A 27,221-nucleotide genomic window follows, 5' to 3' on the forward strand; every position below is an offset into this window, starting at 1 on the left:
ACATGTAAGAGGGGAGTGTAATGGTCACATACTGTGAAAGTAGTCTCAGTGGACCCCTCAAAACCTCAATCCAATTGATGCTGACTAAACCAAGGTGTGTACTCTAAGTGATTCCGTGACTTTTACCATTTAACCCTTGTACATGGATCTAGACATTGTTGTAGGGAATCCATGATATTCACAGATTGAACAAATTCCTGTTCAGGGAATTCTATAGTAGAATATGGTCAATAGTTTATGTGTTCACAGTAATGCCATCATTCTAAAATATAACTTTTAATATTTATATATAAAATTAGTCAATGAATCCCTCTAAGTAATAATTAGTCAATAAACATAGAAAGAAAAAAAGGAAAAAATAAATTTGAAAACTAGGGTCGGAGTAATATATAGTAGCAAGATATTTGTTATAGGTTAGTAGGTGTTAATAAAGCCTATTTAGGGAGGTAATAACCCTATTTTTGACCCTAACGTAATAGCCCTACCTAGTACGGAATGGCCGCCCCGATAGGGGCGATCCCGTTTCTCGTGCCTCCTAGTGTCCCTGGTTGGCCCTATAGGGATGGATACCTAAATAAGGAGGGACCCTAAAGAAACGCCTGGGCTAAATTACACAAAAAAATAATAAATGTATATAGGTAGCAAAACCCGGTGACAGACTACACCCAAATATGAAAGAAATATATAGCATTACAGAAGTGAAATGTCCAAAGTTGTCCCTACGCGTTTCGCCTGGTTGGTGTCAGGCTCATCAGGGGACATATTTGACAAAGAATACCTATCACCATAGAATAATACAATTATTATATATGTATATATAAAGATTTTTATTTCCTTTTTATTTATATTTCCTCCGTTTGAGGGTACATAGAAAGATATCAGGATTTAAGATAAGCCACTACTTAAATTAATACTGATCGATAGAGTCAATAAGATGATCAGATCAATTACCAACAGCAGGAGATGATAAATTAATTTGTGAGCAAGAGGAAATAACGGTATTGATATAAACCCCCAGCTCATTCATCCATCTCAAGCTTAAGGCTGTAACCAGACTCAGATACACCAAACCATATACTTAGGTGTATGCTAATCTGTCTGTTGTGTTGGGACTATACCTCTATATTTTCCACATCACCAAAAATTATGCCAATAGCAAATATCAGACATCAATCAAACGATATAGATGATTCTCTAAGTGAATGGCACAGCTATTTACATAGCTATAGATAGTCGCTATCACATCAAACGGTATATATATATATATACCCCAACACCATTCAATATATACTGTGGACTAGTAGCAGTAACTGATTTGTATCGATAGTACTTGCATGCCCATTTGTGGCTGGGTAGGTAGATGGTAATGTCCGCAGCTCCAGGTGTTTATAGCAGTGGTAGCTTCAGGGAGAGACCTGTGGTGATGGCGTCCGACAGGTAAGCCATGAACAACTGTACCACATAATAACGGTGGCAATGAGACATTAGCAAGGGCAGAAACTAAGTTGGGGTGAATAACAAGGAAGGCAAAAGGCATTTAAAATAAAAGTAACTCAAAAGCATAGCCACAGATGGATCAGAGGAACATGACGGAGCCAGATGAGGTATGCAAGGTACCAGACAGGAGCAAGGTCATGGATGAGGCCAAGGTCAGTATCAAGGATGTACCACAAGTACCAAGCAGGGTGAACAGGTGGACCAGCCAAAAGACAAGGTCAGGAACGTGGTCAAGGTCAGAAAGCAATATATAGTATAGTACAATGCATGATAGCACATGAACAGGATCTAGAAAAGGTTTGAACCTTTATCACCACATGGTTGGTGTGTGGCCCAGCTGGGTTTAAGTAGCAAGCATTGATGACATCATATTACCACCCAGGAGAAAGCATCAAGTTGCATAGCAGCATGAAACAAAAGACTTAGCACAGCTTTTCTATGGCAGAAGGTTGGCATTGAACAAGACAGAGAGAATTACTCAGGAATTTGTAGATGAATTTAAGAGGCATGTACCAGAGAAATTATGAGTGAATTGCTGGTATCAATTATAACTGCATAATGTGAACTCTCATTGAGGCAATGTAAGATCACTGTGGGTCTACAGAACTTTATTCACATAATGCAGTGACTACAGTTCAGTAGACACGTGGTGAGATGGGAATCCATAGCATCATAACTCAATATGATGCTGCAAGTTCAACTTCAGAGGACCAGTGTTCAGTCAGAGAAATACTGTTCCCACATGGAGCATGTTTCTTGGATTGAATACACTTATGTGAAACTGTCCTTACTTGGTCAAATAACTGAGGAGGGATAGGGTAGTTATCCATCACAATTATTTTGTTTATACCTCCATGGTCTATACATGGCCACAATGACATCTTTCTTTCTCATAAACAAACAAACAAACAAACCCTGATCTAGCTGTGGAAGAAGATTTACAAATGAAGCCCCACTATAATTATCTTCAATGTGGACATGGCTATTGTCTCAAAAAATTAAAGGGGATAAAAGTAAACCTAGGAGTGATTACAAAAGAGAGAAGTATCAATCATTCCTTTAAAAAATGTTTGGCTCCACTCCTGTGATTGGCTCACAAAACTGCCTATGTGATTCCAGCTTTAGACGGGAACAAATAATTGATGTCTAGTAGGCAATTTAGTTTACTATAATAGTCTGATTATAAGGCCAATGTGCCATTGGTATGTACACAATACTTACAACTTAAATTACTATCTAAAACCAAGATAAAGCTATTCAAAACTATCAACATTTTACTCTCTATGAAAAGATTTCAGGAAAAATTTGTTTGCTGAATTTCCTGACGCTTCGTGGTAACTAATCAATTTTTCCTGAAATGGTGGTATAAAATTAAAAAAATACATATTCACCTCATCCATTTGCTTGCTGAGAGGCCATTGCGGCTAATCTTGATTAAAGGAGACATGCGAAATCTCACACACGCTACCGTGTGACGTGCCAGGCGCAGTGACGTCATCAGTAATAACATCACCAGGTCCACTCAGCGTGATAATGTCATTACATTAGAGTGCAAGATTTTGTGCGTTTTCTTCAATCAAGATGGCTGCGACGGCCTCTCCGCGAGCAAATGGATGAAGTGAGTATGTTTTTTTAACACCTGAAAGGCCTTAATGTGACTGTCAGATGCCACGATCAAGGTTGAACGCAGCATCTGAGGGGTTCAATGATGGGGGGGCACACAATTGTCGTTCACCCTCATTGCACCCGCTTCCAACAATAGAATGTGATTTGTAACAAAGTAATTAGTCACAAATAGAATTTCTTTGTCAACTTCAGCAAATCAGCCAAATCAATTTTTTTTCAAACTTTGCTCATCACTACACATAACAACTGATGGAATGTAACATTTCCAGACCACAGGGGACCAAAAGCAGCAGATATGGGACCTGTGGCACTGGAGCAGAGACTAGATAAGTGACTTTGTTTCTTTAAGTATAGCAGATTCCGAGCCACAGCTACAATTATGATGGGGGTTGGACAACTCCTTTAAGAAACAGTTGTGCCAAATATAATTTAAGATTATATAAAACAGCTTCTTATGTCTACAAGTGTCAGGTACTTATCAAATGAAATGTTATAGATGTAATTGAGAATATGAAGGGGGAGATTTCCTTACGTAACCTAGAAGGCCTGTCCAATAACACAATAAAGAAGAACACACATGAATGTGCCTTCCTGGATTGATATATAGCAATGCTCTACACTAAAGCATCAAGCGCGATGTTAAAATAATATGAAGTTTCCAGATTTGGTGAAGGAATCTGCACCTATAAACATATTTCTTTTTGTTAATTAATTATATCTTCATTAGCTTACCTCATATGTCTGATATGGGAAAGAATAAGAAGTAATTGAGCCAATCTTCTTTGCTGCTGCTGAAGGGAAAGTCCAGTCTTACCCATAAAATGAACCAATGTGTCTATAATCTTATCCAAAATCAAATGAATTTGGTCTGTATCTTCTAGAGATTCTAAGGTACTAGACAAAAATGTATATACACCTGAGAAAAGGAGAAAAAAATAAAGTTAGCTTATTTAAAGACTACAGATTGCAGGTAAATGAGGCAGTATCTCATGAATACAACCTGCTCATGTGTCCTAATATGGACATCACATAAGGGGTCCCCTGCTTAGAACCCCCCACTATGGGCCAGAGTGGAGAATCATTATACAAGAGTAGCCCCCCTTCTAGTTGACTTGAGCCTTCCACCATCTCAATAGCCAAGATATAGTTCTCCCTTATTCAGCCATGGCATCCCACACCAAAATCAGCTACGTATTTGTCAAGATCGGGGCTTTAATCTGAAATTTCATGTTGTAAATTAGACAAAAATGGAAATTAAGGCTTTGCTCATACCAAATTACATGATTCCACTTTTTAATGGAGCCATGACACATATAACGTATCTGTTTTCAACAAATCCTGATGCATCCCATTAAACTAGAGTATAATAGGGACAGCCAGGTTTCTGGTATATTTGATAGCAACAATAGGGCTGCAGGATATATTTGCTGCTAAAATCGCTGGAATAAGATAAAATGTTTTGTCCATATAATATTAATTAGATAGTGGCTTCATGTCAGTTGTCTACCAGAGGTAAAAGGGGTTGTCTGTTTTACATTACAAAATACCACATTTTGGGGTAAATGGCAGGGAGCCAATGCAAGCATAACTCTCTGCCACGGACTACCATAAACATCCACTTAAATCAGTTTTATATTTTTATATGTTCCATGGAGGTGCACAAAATCAGAATCTGGCCCTTAAACAAGGACTGTTGTCCCCATTATTTAGTCATATGTAGGTTCCAGGATCTAGAAACCAATATTTATAAGTTTCTCACATTTAAATGATGCACACATGTAGCTGACTAGATTTTTTACCAATGCTTTGGTTACACGCGCAATAGAGAACGTACACTAGACTAAAGATCATGTAGTAGGTTCAGTAGCATTCATATATACAGATGAAACTCGAAAAATTTTAATATCGTGCAAAAGTCCATTTATTTTAGTAATGCAAATTAAAAGGAATTGCATTAATGCAGCTTAATATTAGAATTTTGTGAAAAGGTTCAATATTCTAGGCTCAAAGTGTCACACTCTAGTCAGCTAATTAATCCATACCCCCTGAGCAAAGGGGACCTCAAAGGGTGACTTTGGGGTTTCATAAGCTATAAGCCATAATCATCCAAATTATAACAAATAAAGGCTTGAAATATCTCGCTTTGCAGGTAACGAGTGTATCTCATGTTAGTTTCACCTTTTAAGTTACATTACTGAATTAAATGAACTTTGCACGATATTTAAATTTTTCCAGTTTCACTTGTAAAAGAAAAGTATATAATTATACTGTTCAATATCGAAATTTCAACCAAGAAGGACAAGCCATAAGGATATGCAAATCGAGGAAGTAACAAGTCTCACTAAAAGTCTTCAGATGATTACATTTTCAAGCTCCAGGCTACAATCTGTGGTATGTGGGAGGGGGATAAAACCCAGATTGAAAGCAAGGTTGTTTTTAGCCACATGAAATGTTATTGCCACTTGTTGCGAACTGAGATGGACAGAATTCTTGAATGGAGAAACCTTGGTTTATCACTCCAGCAGAAACTACACACATAGGCTGAGATGTCAGCACTGTTCAGGTGCACAGAGATAAACCTCTGGACAGACAGATCATCTGATTAGAAGAATGGCACATAGTGATCTATTTTCCAAGTAAAATTGGATGTCACATCCCAAGCCTAGGGTGGCAAACAGTGCCTGCACAGTGTCTACATGAACCATCAAAAGGCTTTTGCATGATATTGGGCTATGAGCCAGACATCTATTTACCTCACGCTACTGCTCTAAAAGGTTAGCATGTTGCACAACAAGATGGCAATGGAGGCTGGAATGGAGGTCTATCCTCTACAGAAATCAGTCCCGCTTCTGTCTTGGACACAATTATAGCCAGAGATTGGTCTGGAGACCATGTGGGTAATGGCATAAAGAGGGAATGTCATACCAATCCTACTCCTAGGATTATGTTGTGAGGTGGCATAATGTATGGTAGTCAGTCCGCGCTGGTCTTCATTTCAAATGCACTAACAGCTCAGCACTCAGCATTACATTGATTTGTTCATAGATCCAGCAGTCCTGCCGTTTCTAAAAACTATCCTAGAAGCAGTTTTTTAGCAGGTTACATGTTGCTCGTGCTACTGTGAGCTGCCTGCGTGGCCTAAATATGCTACAATGGCCTGCAACTTCTCTGGACTTTTCTCTCACTGACCACATTTGGGACGTCATTGAAAAGGGAGCTGCCAACAGTGGATCTTGATGATTTGCATACCGAAGTGCATTTAATGTGGCAGAACGTTCCTTAGACAACCATTAATAAGCTCATTGATAGCATGCAAAAGGGCTTGTAAGCGCTTGTATTTCTGCATTTGGTGCTCATGTTTTGAATGGTTTGTTTCCATATTTTTTTATTATTTGCATATCATATTGCATATAATATGTCTATTCATCCTATGGTTTCCATGAGTCCATGCCATTTCTTTTTTGGTGTTGCAGTTTCAATGCTGAAGAGTGTATTTGATATCCACGATGATAAACTCCGTACTGCTACACCTGTAACTCAAAAGATTCTGAAATTGCAGAATTACATCACATTTATATTCAGATAGCCCAAATTCATTACAGAAGTATGAACTAATAGAATAATGGACTTTATAACCAGCTTGTCTCTACAGAAAGATCCATAGTCAAAAAGACCTTTTAGAAGAAAATATGTTCATTAACATACTGCGGCTTAGAAAAGGCCACACTTTAATTAATGGGGAGATTCTATTTGCATGAAAAGGACTGAAAGACTAGTATTCTCATAAAGGAGCATAATTATGTTAATTAATCAAATTTTTATGAAAGTGAACAGAACATTTCTTATTGTTTGAAGGCTTAGAATATGCTACAATTTATACAGCAGGAACTGGTGTATGGAATGTAATCACATTTATTCAATATCTACATAATAAACATATCAGTCATGCCTCGTTAACCATTATTATAGTATTACCATAAACTTATTTTACAGCCTTTTCTATGCTTTCTGACAATTTATTATTTGCTTATAAATATTAGACTATCTACAAAAATTGTTCTAATTCTAAATAAGCAAGACAAAGAATAGTTATGAAGAGCTTGTTGAGAGAAGAGACTATGCTGAACACAGAGACAGGCCTTTAGCGCACCAGACAGGCATTGAAATTACTGACCTAAAAAGAGAACCTACTGTAGCATCACATTTGCTCTACATTAAAGATGGTCAGAAAACTGTTACTAGCGAAATTCTACTTGGCATTTGAACCTATTGCTTTTAATAAATGCCCCATTAAAGAAAGCTACAAGTAGATGTATACACAGTTGGGGCTGTTCCCAAATAGAAGTATTCTGGTCCAGCCACACGTGGAGGATTTTTCTTTGATTCCGCAGCAGAAATTGCGCTACAAAACTTTTGTGGGCTTTTCTGTGGATTTGCTATGGATTTCACCCTACGCATTGCAAAGTGTAAAATCTGTGGTGGTTATTCTCATTAACATGCAGCAGATTTAAAATGTATGCTCAATTTACACTGTGGACATATTCAGCTGTTTGTGGATGAACTTAAAAAAAAAAAAAAAATCTCATCTATTTTGTTGACACAGTAGAACTCTACAGATTTTCTGCACCAGTGGGGTCATGCCCAGGGGGTCACCCGAGTCCTCCTCCTGGCTGCCAGCTGGTTACATAACAATCTGATGCTCTCAGTGTTAACTAATATTGAGAGCAAAGGGTGCCTTTCTGAATTCAACTGTATTGCCACCCTCAGAACAGCAATAAGGTTGAATACTGCAGTAGGACATGGGAGCTGATGGCTCCTTGCCCCACAGTTCACCCTCAAAGGCCTCAGACCACTGAGTGAGAAGCATCTGAGGCAATAAACCTCACCATTCACCTCGGCTGCCGGCACTCCCCAGCAGCAGCACGATGTACTATCACACATCACGCTGCTGGTCTGTGTTGGAGGAGTGGTGCAGGCGAGGAATTAGACTCCTGCTCCTCCTACTTAGCAGTGCGATGTGGTCATCAATATAGGATAGGTCATAAATATTAAAAAAATGGATAACCCCTTTAAGTTCTCAGACTGCCACCGTGCTGCACACAAATCTGCAGCTGCAAATATTCCATCCCATGTGGACATACCCTAAGGGTCTGGTACTATCAGGATAGTTGCTCGAACACAGGTGGTAAACTCTGTGTTAGCAGCAATAGCAGTCCCATATATCTATGTAACAAATAAGGTAGCTTGACAGTATATTGCTAACAGATCATTTCCAATTACATGAACAACCTTATCTGATGGTCATTTTGCTTATTGTTCTGAGTCCCGTGATGAGTTGGCCCTAGGCCAATGAAATGCGTTGGTAAAATCATAGGTGTATTGCTAAAGCTATTTGTTTATGCTATTTGCCTTAAGCATCAGGTCTCCCTCTGTCCTATCCTTTTCCCTGATGAAGCTGGGCACTCAACTGGCACAACATAGGGATATCAAGGGACATATGTAGGAGGAGGGAACAACACATTGGTAAAGCCCTGGTAAGGGTGAGTGTGGTTATTCCCTGTGTAGGGAGCTGATAGGGGAGGGATATCTAGGGGAAGAGACCGAGCACCCCCTTGTCCCCACCCCCTCTTTGTTGGGCATAGCATTTGTGTATCTATGCTATTGTGCGCTATTATGTTCTGCACTTGGTGTGTGCTTTATTCACCATTTGTTATTGGGTTTTTATATTAATTGAGCAATAAAAGCTAAGTTTTAATTGAGGTCACCCACCATTTTAATTTTTTATAGTGTCATTATCGGGGTACCCATTCAATTGATAAAAATGATCTACCATGGTTGTGTAATTAGTAGTCCATGGCAGTGCATTCCAGAGAGCTGGTTAATAGGGTTATCACCCCTGGACCCGTTCTATTTCAGAGTTAAGGGAGCTGTGTCCCTCTTAATGGCACAGCAATGAATCCACATGTGGGTGGGTGTACCTGGTGCTGAAGTTTCTCAATGTTCAATCCCATTCCAGGGGTGAAACACTTTTTTTTTTTTTACTTTATGTTCACTGACTGGTTAGGAATTTAGCAGTCTCTTCCCGGCACAAGATTAAAGGAGTTTTGAGGTTTTAAAAAGAAAAAAAAAATGAAAGCAGGGATATAAATAATAATAAAAAAAGGCTGATCTGCTGGCCCTCATTGGTCTCTGTTTACTTATTCTGCAGTTATGATGTCACATATATCCATATGACCGCTGCAGACAGTCACTGGCCTCAGTTTATTTTTGGCACACAGGCAGGCAAAACCACTGAAGCCAGTGATAAGCTGCAGCGATCATTTACAATTACAGCAAGTCATTGCTTCAACAAGTAAGCAAAGTCCATCAAAGACCTACTTGTTGGAAAACTGCCTTGCAGAATATTAGTTGAGTTTCTGAGTTTGGATAAAGATTTCAGCAGCATTCAACTGATGTAGTATAAAGTTTCTGCTCTGTTCTTGAGAACTACATTAAGAGCAGATGAAATCAGGCAGTTTAGATAAGCACACTTGTATACTCCCCTGCCACGCTTTGAGATGCCCCATCCTTCTTGAGAAAATAATAGATCTCTTGGGAGCAGTGGCTTAACTAAAGCACAACATTGCAAAGTTTGAACTCAATATTTGCTACATACCAGAATTTAGAAGAATAATCGATTTCAAACAAATAAATTCTTCCCCACGTAGTCTCATCATTCGGAATCGAGTGGCTGTGGTGACCAGCATATCAAAGATCTCCACCAAGCCTTCTACACAACGTCCCTGGTTCCTGTATGATGATATAACCAAATATGACATAATGTACATGTAAATACAGCAAACGTTATGTAACATCAGTCTATGTATCTCATAACACTACCAAAATAGATACCGCAACCATCAATTGAATACACATTAAAGTGCTAAACTAGCCTATGGCAATACATATAAATAGACAACCTATATAGAAAATGCCAGACCGCTGGTACTGAATTATGTCCTTTATTACAAAATCACATTATACAACATACATGATTAAAAAAGTCAGTGCAGGAGATAAAAGCAACATCACTGGAGGAGACATACAATGAACGGAGTCCCTATCCTAAGAAAAATGTACAAAAAACATGATCATGCATATAATGAATCATACATGATGAGAAAAGGGACAAAAAAGGGACATTTACCCATACAGAGTCTCCTCCAGGTTGGCGCCATCCTGGAGGAGACCCTGTATGGGTAATTGTCCCTTTTCTCATCATGTATGATTCATTATATGCATGATCATGTTTTTTGTACATTTTTCTTAGGATAGGGACTCCGTTCATTGTATGTCTCCTCCAGTGATGTTGCTTTTATCTCCTGCACTGACTTTTTTAATCATGTATGTTGTATAATGTGATTTTGTAATAAAGGACATAATTCAGTACCAGCGGTCTGGCATTTTCTATGTAGGTTGTCTATGTATCTCATAAGTAGAAAAGTATTAACTCAATATACAGTATGTATTTTCTAGATGATGTATTTAGAACTGTTAGAACTGTTATAATTTCCTTAAAATGGTTGTCCAGGAATAAAAATGTAGCTGAGACCTATTCACTTCAATGGGGCTAAGCTGCAATACTGGACAGACCTGGTCGGGTGCAGTTTCTTAAAAAAAATACTTAAAAAAAACACGCAACCCTGTTTTTCTAATCTTGGACAAACCCTTTAATGTTGACAAAATATACTACTCAGCAGATGAGACAATTTTCTGTCTTAACCTATATAAATTGTACCTCTTCCCCTTCCTTTCTGTAAGCCCTACTCATTCCTTTGTTATAATATTATATATGAAGAATAAAAAAATTGTAAAGACAAATACTAGTGCAAATGTGGCAAATTATGGGGATCCAGATTTTGTTCTAACATAAAGCAGTTATTGTGTTTTGCAATGTGCAGTGTATGATTTTTGGCTCATTTTAACCTTAAAGGACACATGGACAAAATCATAAATGCTCTATTTCTGCTGCTCTAATTAGATTTAGTTAGGAGAGTCCATCATGTTCCTTCACCGTGAATGGATAATACGAAGACTTTTGAAAACAACACCCCTTTTTAATTTTCTGCTCAGAAATCGATGTTACAAGGTGAGAAAAGTTCCTTTCCCAGTCTAGTAATTGACCATTCATAAGGAACGCTCAGGCAGGGGGTATGTTTTTTACTGCAAGGCTCATTGTTAAAGTTCACTTACTGTGACCAACCTTTCTGTTATTAAATGCAGATTTCAGAATAATAGATCTCAGTTATTCTAGCAGAGCTGATGTTTTTATAACACTTTACCAAGTTTATTTTACTCTCTAAATTCACTTTGCCTACACCATGTACACTACAGTGTAAATTCTAATAAATCAAATCTTCTGGCAATTCCCCAATCAGGAAAGTATAAAAGTGAGAGCTTGTAACAATTATGCTTGTAACCATTCCAGTCAAACCTTAACTCCTGGAGAGTAATCACAGGGCTATAATTGCTAAAATCTTCAAATGATACAGACGCCATACTGGGAATCGCAAGGACACTAGATAATTTGTTTTGCAACAATAAAAAAATTCCCATTTATTCAGATTATTCTGAAACTGAAGTTTAAATATGTGAAGAGGAGACTCAAACATGAAGGAGTAAGGGACTGTAAGAAACTAACCTGTCCAGGCTCCAGCAGCGCAATTCTCAGTCTTGGCACGTGCACGCTGGGAGAGACACTCTGCTGAGTCCCCCGGTGCCATGCATGACAGCATCCTTAGCATCCTTGCAATGATCTGTTTCTCCCTTTAGCATGTGTGTGCTTGGGGAGATTATTAGTGGGATGATTGCTGCTCTATTACTGTGTGCTAGTGTTTCTGCTAATGGAGTGCCGAGTCATGGACCTATCAGGTTCTGATCCAGGGACTCGGCGCTCTATTTAAACCCCTTCCTGGCCATACACCATTGCCAGTGACAGTCTCTGACTCACTAGCTGTGTTTCTGGTTCCTTTTTCCTATGCTTATTGGATTGCTCGTTCCTCTGACCCAGGCTTGTCTTCTGACCACTCTATGTCTCTCATTTGGTACTCCATAGCTTGTATGGTTCTGACTTATTTTACGTATGACTCTGGTATTGTGTTTGTCTGTCTTTGTTTGTTAGTCCATCGCTGCACTTAAAAAGCACAGGGACTGTTGAGTAGTTGCAGTCTGGCTATCTAGGGCTTGTACTGCAAGTAGGTAGGGAAATCAGGCTGGGTTCTAGCCGTAGGGCTCACTGTCCTTGTCTTTCCCTACCTACAGTCGTAACAGGGACTCTATGCTTTACCTAGTCAAACTGAGAATAGTTTTCCAGGGAAAGACAGAGGCCCAGATCTAATAATCATACAGATTGTGTTAGCTTAGATAGGCTGTATAAACCTGCACCAGATTTATCACAGTGGCTCAGGTCGGTGCAGGGATAGGCACTTTTCACTAATTCTATACCAACTATTTATTTATTTTGTTGGAGGTAGAGATGAGCGTATTTTTAAAAAAACTTCTATTTTCTGGCTGCTGAGAGCCTTTATAGTGGTGTGCCTTGTAGTAACACGCATTGGGAGTCTGCTTTGGTAGTGAAGTAATACTGTGAGTCCATATGACATACAAATGACAGGCGTCGCTCTTAGAATCACTGCACACTTCACTTATTTTGGCACTCACTGGGCCAACACTGACCAAATAACTCAAGTGTGAACTCAGCCTTATAAATTGATGTTAGCGCCAGGTATAAAGAACCACGCAGAGGTCCAAGATCCTACTGTAGCGTGAAAGAGCGCACTCCTTTTACACCATCGTCAGCTGATTCCACATAGATGTCTACAGAATCTATTCTATTAAACGCTTATACAATTAGAGCCCCCTTGATGAGTGGAGAGGGTGTCAGCAGTAAATTTGTGTTGACGTCACTGATTATTTTGAGCTTCCTCTGATCCGTCAGAAAAATAACCCACAAAAAACGGATCCCGTCTGTGGAGCATACGCCTTGCTCAATAATCCATCAGTATTGCTAATGCCAAAAAAAAAAACAAGAGTGGATGTAAAACAGAGATGACACGTGAATGGAATATTTGAATGTCTTCTCTGCTTTCTACCCACTACTGCTTTTGGCTACCAAATCATAAGCCAATTCTGATAGGACCATACAGGCCTTACAGCTGCTACACAGACATTTTTCCTTCCTTCTAACAGATCAGAAGAAAGGTCAAATAAATAATGATGTCAGCCAGGACGAAAGGCAAAATAGTGGACCAGTCATGAAGGGGGGAGGATGGGAACCGCATGAGAAGTCCATAGAGTGGACCTATGACATAGTGGTGAGGGGGAAGCAGCATGAGGAGACCACAGAATGGCCCAATGACAGGGTCTGGATTTGGCAGCAGTATGAGGAGGCGACTGAGTAGCACAATGACATGGTTTGGAGTTGACCGCAATATGAGGAGGCTACCGAGTGGCACTGACAGAGTCTGGAGGTGGTGGCAGTATGAGGAGGCCACTAAGTGGCACAATGACCGAGTCTGGAGGTGGTGGCATCAGGAGAAAGCCACCGAGTGGCACAATGACAGAGTGTGGAGGTGGCAGATGCAGCAGCAGCATCATGAGAAGGCCACCGAGTGGCACAATGACAGAGTCTGTAGATGGCAGCAGTATGATGAGGCTTCCGAGTGGCACAATGACAGAGTCTGGAGGTGGTGGCAGCATCAGGAGGTTGTCATTGTTTTCATGTACTTTTTGTATATTTGTTGTTTCATAATATATATTTTCCTCACACTTTCAGGCGTCACACGATTTAAGCTGGAGTCACGTAGCGTCGCCCGTCACTCTGCTCGGATTAGTGTAGGGAGAGGCTGCAGCTGCTGTGAGGGAGAGATCAGGAAGAAATATTATCAAGAACTGCTTTTTTTACTCAGTGATCTACAGCAAATGTGTTTTGTGGGTGCAGTGCACAATTTTTTTAAGCCTGCACTGAGCCAACCACTGCTGAAAATGAATTTCACTTCAGTTTATCAATATCAATACATGATCGGCAGCCATTTTATGCAACGATAGTGCACCAGCACAGGCTATCTGCATGTCTGCAAGTCCAGAAATACAGCTTTTTGCTTACTGGGGTGAAAAAACCCTCTAATATACTGCACATCTGGGATAAGACGTGCATAAGTGACTGTCACATTTAGGCCAGAAATACATCTTTTGCCTTACTAGGGTGAAAAAACACTCTAATATATACTGCACATCTGGGATTAGACGTGCATAAGTGACTGTCACATTTAGGCCAGAAATACTGCTTTTTGGTTACTGGGGTGAAAAAACCCTCTAATATACTGCACATCTGGGATTACACGTGCATAAGTGAGTGTCACATTTAGGCCAGAAATACATCTTTTTGCTTACTGGGGTGAAAAAACCCTCTAATATACTGCACATCTGGGATTACACGTGCATAAGTGAGTGTCACATTTAGGCCAGAAATACATCTTTTTGCTTACTGGGGTGAAAAAACCCTCTAATATACTGCACATCTGGGATTACACGTGCATAAGTGAGTGTCACATTTAGGCCAGAAATGCATCTTTTTGCTTACTGGGGTGAAAAAACCCTCTAATATACTGCACATCTGGGATTACACGTGCATAAGTGACTGTCACATTTAGGCCAGAAATACATCTTTTTGCTTACTGGGGTGAAAAAACCCTCTAATATACTGCACATCTGGGATTACACGTGCATAAGTGAGTGTCACATTTAGGCCAGAAATACAGCTTTTTGCTTACTGGGGTGAAAAAACCCTCTAATATACTGCACATCTGGGATTACACATGCATAAGTGAGTGTCACATTTAGGCCAAAAATACATCTTTTTGCTTACTGGGGTGAAAAAACCCTCTAATATACTGCACATCTGGGATTACACTTGCATAAGTGAGTGTCACATTTAGGCCAGAAATGCATCTTTTTGCTTACTGGGGTGAAAAAACCCTCTAATATACTGCACATCTGGGATTACACGTGCATAAGTGAGTGTCACATTTAGGCCAGAAATACATCTTTTTGCTTACTGGGGTGAAAAAACCCTCTAATATACTGCACATCTGGGATTAGACGTGCATAAGTGACTGTCACATTTAGGCCAAAAATACGGCTTTTTGGTTACTGGGATGAAAAAACCCTCTGATATACTGCACATCTGGGATAAGACTTGCATAAGTGAGTGTCACATTTAGGCCAGAAATACATCTTTTTGCTTACTGGGGTGAAAAAAAACCCTCTAATATACTGCACATCTGGGAGTAGACGTACAGAAGTGACTGTCACATTTAGGCCAGAAATACGGCTTTTTGGTTACTGGGGTGAAAAAACCCTCTAATATATACTGCACATCTGGGATTAGACGTGCATAAGTGACTGTCACATTTAGGCCAGAAATATGGCTTTTTGCTTACTGGGGTGAAAAAACCCTCTAATATACTGCACATATGGGATTAGACGTGCATAAGTGAGTGTCACATTTAGGCCAGAAATGCATCATTTTGCTTACTGGGGTGAAAAAACCCTCTAATATACTGCACATCTGGGATTACACATGCATAAGTGAGTGTCACATTTAGGCCAGAAATACATCTTTTTGCTTACTGGGGTGAAAAAACCCTCTAATATACTGCACATCTGGGATAAGACTTGCATAAGTGAGTGTCACATTTAGGCCAGAAATACATCTTTTTGCTTACTGGGGTGAAAAAACCCTCTAATATACTGCACATCTGGGATTAGTTGTGCATAAGTGACTGTCACATTTAGGCCAGAAATACGGCTTTTTGGTTACTGGGGTGAAAAAACCCTCTAATATACTGCACATCTGGGATTAGACGTGCATAAGTGACTGTCACATTTAGGCCAAAAATACATCTTTTTGGTTACTGGGGTGAAAAAAAACTCTAATATATAGTGCACATCTGGGATTAGACATGCATAAGTGACTGTCACATTTAGGCCAGAAATACGGCTTTTTGGTTACTGGGGTGAAAAAACCCTCTAATATACTGCACATCTGGGATTAGACGTGCAGAAGTGAGTGTCACATTTAGGCCAGAAATACGGCTTTTTGGTTACTGAGGTGAAAAAACCCTGTAATATATACTGCACATCTGGGAGTAGACGTGCATAAGTGACTGTGACATTTAGGCCAGAAATACATCTTTTTGGTTACTGGGGTGAAAAAACCCTCTAATATATACTGCACATTTGGGATTAGACGTGCATAAGTGAGTGTCACATTTTGGCCAGAAATACATCTTTTTGCTTACTGGGGTGAAAAAACCCTCTAATATACTGCACATCTGGGATTAGACGTGCATAAGTGACTGTCTTTTTTAGGCCAGAAATATGGCTTTTTGGTTACTGGGGTGAAAAAACCCTCTAATATATACTGCACATTTGGGATTAGACGTGCATAAGTGAGTGTCACATTTTGGCCAGAAATACATCTTTTTGCTTACTGGGGTGAAGAAACCCTCTAATATACTGCACATCTGGGATTAGACGTGCATAAGTGACTGTCTTTTTTAGGCCAGAAATATGGCTTTTTGGTTACTGGGGTGAAAAAACCCTCTAATATATACTGCACATCTGGGATTAGACGTGCATAAGTGACTGTCACATTTAGGACAGAAATGCATCTTTTTGCTTACTGGGGTGAAAAAACCCTCTAATATACTGCAAAATCTGGGATAAGACGTGCATAAGTGAGTGTCACATTTAGGCCAGAAATACATCTTTTTGGTTACTGGGGTGAAAAAACCCTCTAATATATACTGCACATCTGGGATTAGATATGCATAAGTGAGTGTCACATTTAGGCCAGAAATACATATTTTTGCTTACTGGGGTGAAAAACCCCTCTAATATACTGCACATCTGGGATTAGACATGCATAAGTGACTGTCACATTTAGGCCAGAAATACATATTTTTGCTTACTGGGGTGAAAAACCCCTCTAATATACTGCACATCTGGGATAAGACGTGCATAAGTGACTGTCACATTTAGGCCAGAAATACATCTTTTTGGTTACTGGGGTGAAAAAACCCACTAATATATACTGCACATCTGGGATTAGACATGCATAAGTGAGTGTCACATTTAGGCCAGAAATACATCTTTTTGGTTATTGGGGTGAAAAAACCCTCTAATATACTGCACATCTGGGATTAGTTGTGCATAAGTGACTGTCACATTTAGGCCAGAAATACGGCTTTTTGGTTACTGGGGTGAAAAAACCCACTAATATATACTGCACATCTGGGATTAGACATGCATAAGTGACTGTCACATTTAGGCCAGAAATACATCTTTTTGGTTATTGGGGTGAAAAAACCCTCTAATATACTGCACATCTGGGATTAGTTGTGCATAAGTGACTGTCACATTTAGGCCAGAAATACATCTTTTTGGTTACTGGGGTGAAAAAAAACCCTCTAATATACTGCACATCTGGGATTAGACGTGCATAAGTGACTGTCACATTTAGGCCAGAAATACGGCTTTTTGGTTAATGTGGTGAAAAAACCCTCTGATATACTGCACATCTGGGGTAAGACGTGCATAAGTGAGTGTCACATTTAGGCCAGAAATACATCTTTTTGCTTACTGGGGTGAAAAAAACCCTCTAATATACTGCACATCTGGGATAACACATGCATAAGTGACTGTCACATTTAGGCCAGAAATACGGCTTTTTGGTTACTGGGGTGAAAAAACCCTCTAATATATACTGCACATCTGGGATTAGACGTGCATAAGTGACTGTCACATTTAGGCCAGAAATACATCTTTTTGGTTATTGGGGTGAAAAAACCCTCTAATATACTGCACATCTGGGATTAGTTGTGCATAAGTGACTGTCACATTTAGGCCAGAAATACGGCTTTTTGGTTACTGGGGTGAAAAAACCCTCTAATATACTGCACATCTGGGATTAGACGTGCATAAGTGACTGTCACATTTAGGCCAAAAATACATCTTTTTGGTTACTGGGGTGAAAAAAAACTCTAATATATAGTGCACATCTGGGATTAGACATGCATAAGTGACTGTCACATTTAGGCCAGAAATACGGCTTTTTGGTTACTGGGGTGAAAAAACCCTCTAATATACTGCACATCTGGGATTAGACGTGCAGAAGTGAGTGTCACATTTAGGCCAGAAATACGGCTTTTTGGTTACTGAGGTGAAAAAACCCTGTAATATATACTGCACATCTGGGAGTAGACGTGCATAAGTGACTGTGACATTTAGGCCAGAAATACATCTTTTTGGTTACTGGGGTGAAAAAACCCTCTAATATATACTGCACATTTGGGATTAGACGTGCATAAGTGAGTGTCACATTTTGGCCAGAAATACATCTTTTTGCTTACTGGGGTGAAAAAACCCTCTAATATACTGCACATCTGGGATTAGACGTGCATAAGTGACTGTCTTTTTTAGGCCAGAAATATGGCTTTTTGGTTACTGGGGTGAAAAAACCCTCTAATATATACTGCACATTTGGGATTAGACGTGCATAAGTGAGTGTCACATTTTGGCCAGAAATACATCTTTTTGCTTACTGGGGTGAAGAAACCCTCTAATATACTGCACATCTGGGATTAGACGTGCATAAGTGACTGTCTTTTTTAGGCCAGAAATATGGCTTTTTGGTTACTGGGGTGAAAAAACCCTCTAATATATACTGCACATCTGGGATTAGACGTGCATAAGTGACTGTCACATTTAGGACAGAAATGCATCTTTTTGCTTACTGGGGTGAAAAAACCCTCTAATATACTGCAAAATCTGGGATAAGACGTGCATAAGTGAGTGTCACATTTAGGCCAGAAATACATCTTTTTGGTTACTGGGGTGAAAAAACCCTCTAATATATACTGCACATCTGGGATTAGATATGCATAAGTGAGTGTCACATTTAGGCCAGAAATACATATTTTTGCTTACTGGGGTGAAAAACCCCTCTAATATACTGCACATCTGGGATTAGACATGCATAAGTGACTGTCACATTTAGGCCAGAAATACATATTTTTGCTTACTGGGGTGAAAAACCCCTCTAATATACTGCACATCTGGGATAAGACGTGCATAAGTGACTGTCACATTTAGGCCAGAAATACATCTTTTTGGTTACTGGGGTGAAAAAACCCACTAATATATACTGCACATCTGGGATTAGACATGCATAAGTGAGTGTCACATTTAGGCCAGAAATACATCTTTTTGGTTATTGGGGTGAAAAAACCCTCTAATATACTGCACATCTGGGATTAGTTGTGCATAAGTGACTGTCACATTTAGGCCAGAAATACGGCTTTTTGGTTACTGGGGTGAAAAAACCCACTAATATATACTGCACATCTGGGATTAGACATGCATAAGTGACTGTCACATTTAGGCCAGAAATACATCTTTTTGGTTATTGGGGTGAAAAAACCCTCTAATATACTGCACATCTGGGATTAGTTGTGCATAAGTGACTGTCACATTTAGGCCAGAAATACATCTTTTTGGTTACTGGGGTGAAAAAAAACCCTCTAATATACTGCACATCTGGGATTAGACGTGCATAAGTGACTGTCACATTTAGGCCAGAAATACGGCTTTTTGGTTAATGTGGTGAAAAAACCCTCTGATATACTGCACATCTGGGGTAAGACGTGCATAAGTGAGTGTCACATTTAGGCCAGAAATACATCTTTTTGCTTACTGGGGTGAAAAAAAACCTCTAATATACTGCACATCTGGGATAACACATGCATAAGTGACTGTCACATTTAGGCCAGAAATACGGCTTTTTGGTTACTGGGGTGAAAAAACCCTGCGATATACTGCACATCTGGGATAAGACGTGCATAAGTGAGTGTCACATTTAGGCCAGAAATACATATTTTTGCTTACTGGGGTGAAAAAACCCTGTAATATACTGCACATCTGGGATAAGACGTGCATAAGTGACTGTCACATTTAGGCCAGAAATACGGCTTTTTGGTTCCTGGGATGAAAAAACCCTCTGATATACTGCACATCTGGGATTAGACGTGCATAAGTTACTGTGAAATTTAGGCCACAAATACCGCTGTCATTTAGAGTTTAAAAAAAATAAATTGAGTGCAATACCCTACATCAGGGTTTTTATTGACTGTTAATTATTTTTAACAGTCTTAACCACTTTTTACTTTGCCTTGTGAACGCTAACTATGAGGCAAACATCTAATAAGGGACGTGGTCATGGTCGTGGTGGTGGTGTTGGTGGAGCCTCAGGTGCAGGGAGAGGACGTGGCCGTTCTGCCACAGCTACACGTCCTACTGAACCTACTACCTCAGGTCCCAGTAGCCGCCAGAATCTACAGCGATATTTGGTCGGGCCTAATGCCGTTCTAAGGATGGTAAGGCATGAGCAAGTACAGGCGCTAGTTAATTGGGGGGCCGACAGTGGATCCAGGACGTTCACATTATCTCCCACCCAGTGTTCTGCAGAAAGCGCACAGGTGGCGTCTGAAACCCATGCCCATCAGTCTGTCACATCACCCCCGTGCATATCGGGGAACCTGTCTGAGCCTCAAGTCATGCAGCAGTCTCTTATGCTGTTTGAAGACTCTGCTGGCAGGGTTTCCCAAGGGCATCCACCTAGCCCTTCCCCAGGGGTGGAAGACATAGAATGCACTGACGCACAACCACTTATGTTTCCTGATGAGGACATGGGAATACTACCTCAGCACATCTCTGATGATGACGAAACACAGGTGCCAACTGCTGCGTCTTTCTGCAGTGTGCAGACCGAAAAGGAGGTCAGGGAGGAAGACTGGGTGGAAGACGATGCAGGGGATGATGAGGCCCTAGACCCAACATGGAATGAAGGTCGTGCCACTGACTTTCAGAGTTCAGAGGAAGAGGCAGTGGTGAGACCGAGCCAACAGCGTAGCAAAAGCGGGAGCAGGGTGCAAAAGCAGGGCAGCCGTCGCCAAAACAGTTCGCCTGCTACTGGCCACCGTCACCAGGGACCGAGCACACCAAAGGCAGCCTCAAGGAGTTCCCTGGCATGGCACTTCTTCACACAATGTGCTGACGACAAGACCTGAGTGGTTTGCACGCTGTGCCATCAGAGCCTGAAGCGAGGCATTAACGTTCTGAACCTTAGCACAACCTGCTTGACCAGGCATCTACATGCGAGACACGGGCTGCAGTGGAGTAAGCACCTTCAAAACCAAGAAAGGGCTCAGGCCCCTCCTGCTCCCTCTTCTGCTGCTGCCTCGGCCTCTTCCTCCGCCTCTGGAGGAACGTTGGCACCTGCCGCCCAGCAAACAGAGGATGTGCCACCAACAACACCACCTCCGTCACCAAGCATCTCCACCATGTCACACGGAAGCGTTCAGCTCTCCATCTCACAAACCTTTGAGAGAAAGTGTAAATTCCCACCTAGCCACCCTTGATCCCTGGCCCTGAATGCCAGCATTTCTAAACTACTGACCTTTAAAATGCTGTCATTCAGGCTGGTGGAGACGGACAGCTTCAAACAGCTCATGTCGCTTGCTGTCCCACAGTACGTCGTTCCTAGCCGCCACTACTTCTCCAGGAGAGCCGTGCCCTCCCTGCACAACCAAGTATCCGATAAAATCAAGTGTGCACTGCTCAACGCTATCTGTGGCAAGGTCCACCTAACCACAGATACGTGGACCAGTAAGCACAGCCAGGGACGCTATATCTCCCTAACTGCACACTGGGTAAATGTAGTGGCGGCTGGGCCCCAGGCGGAGAGCTGTTTGGCGCACGTCATTCCGCCGCCAAGGATCGCAGAGCATCATTCTTTGCCTCCTGTTGCCTCCTCTTCCTACTCGGCTTCCTCCTCCTCTTCTACCACCTCCATATCCGGTCAGCGAAAGACCTTCACCACCAACTTCAGCACAGCCAGGGGTAAACGTCAGTAGGCCGTTCTGAAACTGATGTGTTTGGGGGACAGGACCCACACCGCACAGGAGTTGTGGCGGGATATAGAACAACAGACCGACAAGTGGTTGCTGCCAGAGAGCCTCAAGCCCGGCCTGGTAGTGTGCGATAATGGGCGATATCTCGTTGCAGCTCTGGGACTAGCCGGTTTGACGCACATCCCTTGCCTGGCGCATGTGCTGAATTTGGTGGTGCAGAAATTCATTCACAACTACCCCGACATGTCAGAGCTGCTGCGTAAAGTGCGGGCCGTCTGTGCGCGCTTCCGGAGTTCTCATCCTGCCGCCGCTCAACTGTCTGCTCTACAGCGTAACTTCAGCCTTCCCGCTCACCGCCTCATATGCAACGTGCCCACCAGGTGGAACTCCACCTTGCACATGCTAGAGAGACTGTGCGAGCAGTAGCAGGCCATAGTGGAGTTTCAGCTGCAGCACGCATGGGTGAGTCGCACTGCAGAACAGCACCACTTCACCACCAATGACTGGGCCTCCATGCGAGACCTGTGTGCCCTGTTGCGCTGTTTCGAGTACTCCACCAACATGGCCAGTGGCGATGATATCAGCGTTACAATACCACTTCTATGTCTCCTTGAGAAAACACTTAGGGGAATGATGGAAGAGGATGTGGCCCAGGACGAGGAGGAGGAAGAGGGGTCATCTCTAACACTTTCAGGCCAGTCTTTTACAAGTGGCTCAGAAAGAGGATTTTTGCAACAGCAGAGGCCAGGTACAAATTTGGCCAGCCAGGGCCCACTACTGGAGGACGAGGAGGATGAGGAGGAGGATGAGGAGGAGGATGGGGATGAAGCATGTTCACAGCGGGGTGGCATCGAACGCAGCTCGGGCCCATCACTGGTGCGTGGCTGGAGGGATACAGAGGACGCAGACGATACGCCTCCCACAGAGGACAGCTTGTCCTTACCTCTGCTTGACAAAGGCTATGTCATAGCTGAAACGTAGAAATTTTCTTGTAACCACGTTTTTACATGTAAGCAGTTCTCAATAAAGGGATTTATTTCACCGGATATGCTGCCTCCGCGATTGCTCATTGGACTGTCCTTACCTCTGGGCAGCCTGGCACACATGAGCGACTACATGCTGCAGTGCCTGCGCAACGACAGCAAAGTTGCCCATATTTTAACGTGTGCTGACTACTGGGTGGCCACCCTGCTGGATCCCCGTTACAAAGACAATGTGCCGTCCTTAATTCCCTCACTGGAGCGTGATCGGAAGATGCGCGACTACAGGTGCACGCTGGTAGTCGCGCTCATGAGAGCATTCCCGACTGACATCGGGGGACAAGTGGAAGCACAAGGCAAAGGCAGGGGAGGAGGAAGAGGCCGCCAACGCAGCTGTGTCAGCGCCAGCACCTCAGAAGGCAGGGTTGGCATGGCCGACATGTGGAAAAGCTTTGTCACCTCGCCGCAACAACCGGCCCCAACTGCTGATATATTTTTTAATTCATTTCCCTATCCACATTTGTTTGCTGAGCACTTGCCATGCTCTTAAGCACATTTTGCTGCCTTTTGCAGCCTTTTCATGACAGCTCTTTTCATGACATTTTTACAGCCATTTTAGTGCTCAAAAGTTCGGGTCCCTATTGACTTGGGGTTCGGGTTCGGGGTCAAGTTCGGGTGCCGAACCCGAATTTTTTTTTCAAGTTTGGCCGAACCAGAACATCCAGGTGTCCGCTCAACTCTAATAGTGTGGATATGGCAGCAGCATGAGGAGGCCACAGAGTGGCAAGGTGACATAGTTTGGAGATGGCAGCAGCTGCTGCATCAGGGGACCACAAAGTGACCCGGTAACAGAGTGGGGCGGTGGGTGGCAATACCAGTACCGGCTGACGAAGGTGGGTGCGAGAAGGAGCACTTGGCATTAGATGTGTGGCATCAGATGGGTTGCAGCATCAGAGTAGTAGCTGAGGCAGGTAGACAGAAGAAACCAGTCTCTTTTATCAAAGTGTTGGTGTGGCACCATGAATGATCTGGTCTGATGCATCAGGAATTGGTGGTTGGAAATCCTGGCTGATCCACGCCTGATTCATCTTGACAAAGGTCTGTCTCTCTGGGTGGACAGGCGAGTTCTCCTTCGGGTAACTATAGCCCCCACTGCACTAAACAACCGCTCTGATGCCACACTACTGGCCGGGCAGGATAGCTTTTCCAGGGCAAACTCTGCTAGTTGTGGCCGCAAATCCAGTTTGGCTACCCAGTAGTCCAGCGGATCTTCAATGTGGGTTGGTAGGGTGCTTTCCAAGTATGCCACCACCTGCTGGTTCAGGTCCTGATCAAGGTCTACCTGCTGCTGCTGGTGAGGTCAGTAGTTTCTTCACTATGTGGGTGAAGAAAGCTGCTCATCAGCGACTCTAGATTTAGGATGCTGCTGATGGAGCTGGTACTGCTCCCGCCACCCCACCCCTCCCCAGCAGCCATGGCAGTCGAACGTGAGTGCAGAAGGCCCCCCGGTCATACCTGCGAGAGGATGGACGATAGCGCAGATAGGCAGCGGCCAACTGACTACATAGGATGTCTCTGTAGTAGTTCAGTTTGTCCTCCCTCTTAGTGGGTGTAAAAATGGCCCCCATTTTGGACCGGTAGCGAGGGTCCAACAAGGTGGAGAGACAGAAGTCATCCCTCTGCAGAATGGTGACAATTCGGCTGTCACTAGGCAAGCAAGTGAGCATGCATCGTGGAATTTGTGTAAGTGACTCGGAGGGACTCCCTGCTATCATCTCCACTGCATACTGCCATGGTGTGTCCGGGTCCTCTGTCTCGTCTTCCTCATCGCCCTGTAGCCCCTCTGGCTGCTCCTGCTCCTCCTGTCCTGTCAGCTGAGTAGAAAAACCACCCATTTGGCTACACATCGCCTGTGCTCCAATGTCCACCTCCACCTCTTCTTCCAGTTCAGCCCCCACAGGGCTCATGTCGCCGTGAGATTGAGGCGCCAAGTCGCCTGTCCCCTGACCAGCCATTGTTACCAGCATCTGTTCCAGGACATGAATCAGTGGAATGACGTCATTCATCTCGTAGTCCTGACGACTGACAAATAACGTGGGATCCTCAAAAGGCCTGAGCAAACGGCAGGTGTCATGCATGAGCTGCCACTGGCTGACATCGAAGTTACACAGTATAGTACTCCTATCCGCTTGCAGCATCAAGAAATCATTGATGGCCTTTCTCTGTTCGTATAGTTGGTCCAACATACAGGGAGTGCAGAATTATTAGGCAAATGAGTATTTTGACCACATCATCCTCTTTATGCATGTTGTCTTACTCCAAGCTGTATAGGCTCGAAAGCCTACTACCAATTAAGCATATTAGGTGATGTGCATCTCTGTAATGAGAAGGGGTGTGGTCTAATGACATCAACACCCTATATTAGGTGTGCATAATTATTAGGCAACTTCCTTTCCTTTGACAAAATGGGTCAAAAGAAGGACTTGACAGGCTCAGAAAAGTCAAAAATAGTGAGATATCTTGCAGAGGGATGCAGCACTCTTAAAATTGCAAAGCTTCTGAAGCGTGATCATCGAATAATCAAGCGTTTCATTCAAAATAGTCAACAGGGTCGCAAGAAGCGTGTGGAAAAACCAAGGCGCAAAATAACTGCCCATGAACTGAGAAAAGTCAAGCGTGCAGCTGCCAAGATGCCACTTGCCACCAGTTTGGCCATATTTCAGAGCTGCAACATCACTGGAGTGCCCAAAAGCACAAGGTGTGCAATACTCAGAGACATGGCCAAGGTAAGAAAGGCTGAAAGACGACCACCACTGAACAAGACACACAAGCTGAAACGTCAAGACTGGGCCAAGAAATATCTCAAGACTGATTTTTCTAAGGTTTTATGGACTGATGAAATGAGAGTGAGTCTTGATGGGCCAGATGGATGGGCCCGTGGCTGGATTGGTAAAGGGCAGAGAGCTCCAGTCCGACTCAGACGCCAGCAAGGTGGAGGTGGAGTACTGGTTTGGGCTGGTATCATCAAAGATGAGCTTGTGGGGCCTTTTCGGGTTGAGGATGGAGTCAAGCTCAACTCCCAGTCCTACTGCCAGTTTCTGGAAGACACCTTCTTCAAGCAGTGGTACAGGAAGAAGTCTGCATCCTTCAAGAAAAACATGATTTTCATGCAGGACAATGCTCCATCACACGTGTCCAAGTACTCCACAGCGTGGCTGGCAAGAAAGGGTATAAAAGAAGAAAATCTAATGACATGGCCTCCTTGTTCACCTGATCTGAACCCCATTGAGAACCTGTGGTCCATCATCAAATGTGAGATTTACAAGGAGGGAAAACAGTACACCTCTCTGAACAGTGTCTGGGAGGCTGTGGCTGCTGCTGCACGCAATGTTGATGGTGAACAGATCAAAACACTGACAGAATCCATGGATGGCAGGCTTTTGAGTGTCCTTGCAAAGAAAGGTGGCTATATTGGTCACTGATTTGTTTTTGTTTTGTTTTTGAATGTCAGAAATGTATATTTGTGAATGTTGAGATGTTATATTGGTTTCACTGGTAAAAATAAATAATTGAAATGGGTATATATTTGTTTTTTGTTAAGTTGCCTAATAATTATGCACAGTAATAGTCACCTGCACACACAGATATCCCCCTAAAATAGCTAAAACTAAAAACAAACTAAAAACTACTTCCAAAAATATTCAGCTTTGATATTAATGAGTTTTTTGGGTTCATTGAGAACATGGTTGTTGTTCAATAATAAAATTAATCCTCAAAAATACAACTTGCCTAATAATTCTGCACTCCCTGTATAGAGGGTGGAATTCCAACAGGTGGAAACGTCGCATATAAGCCTATGTTGTGGGATGTAGTTCTGCCGCTGCAGCTCAAGGAGGGTGTGCTTTGCGGTATACGAGTGGCTGAAGTGCATGCAAAGTTTTCTGCCCATCTGGGTGGAAGACTTCAGGAACCGCTTGACAACCAGATTGAAACCGTGTCACGCGCAAGGCTCAGCTTTCCTTGACCCAGCGCTGACACCATGTTCTTCCCGTTGTCGGTCAGCATGGTTCCGATTTTCAGTTGTTGCGGAGAAAGCCAGGATTCGATT

General features: G+C 42.3%; 1 protein-coding gene across 3 annotated transcripts in view; it reads right to left on the reverse strand.

Moving 5' to 3' along the window:
• ESR1 (estrogen receptor 1) overlaps positions 1–27,221 on the reverse strand; it is a 524,188-nt gene that overhangs the window by 12,572 nt on the left and 484,395 nt on the right. For all 3 annotated transcript variants that reach the window (XM_040429500.1, XM_040429501.1, XM_040429499.1), the window contains 2 exons: positions 9,779–9,912; positions 3,856–4,039 (listed from right to left, as the gene is read on the reverse strand). In XM_040429500.1, the coding sequence (XP_040285434.1) occupies positions 3,856–4,039; positions 9,779–9,912 (318 nt within the window). The remainder of the gene's footprint in view (positions 1–3,855; positions 4,040–9,778; positions 9,913–27,221) is intronic.

The sequence above is a fragment of the Bufo bufo genome, chromosome 4 (genome assembly GCF_905171765.1).
Source record: "Bufo bufo chromosome 4, aBufBuf1.1, whole genome shotgun sequence".
NCBI classification, from domain to species: domain Eukaryota; kingdom Metazoa; phylum Chordata; class Amphibia; order Anura; family Bufonidae; genus Bufo; species Bufo bufo.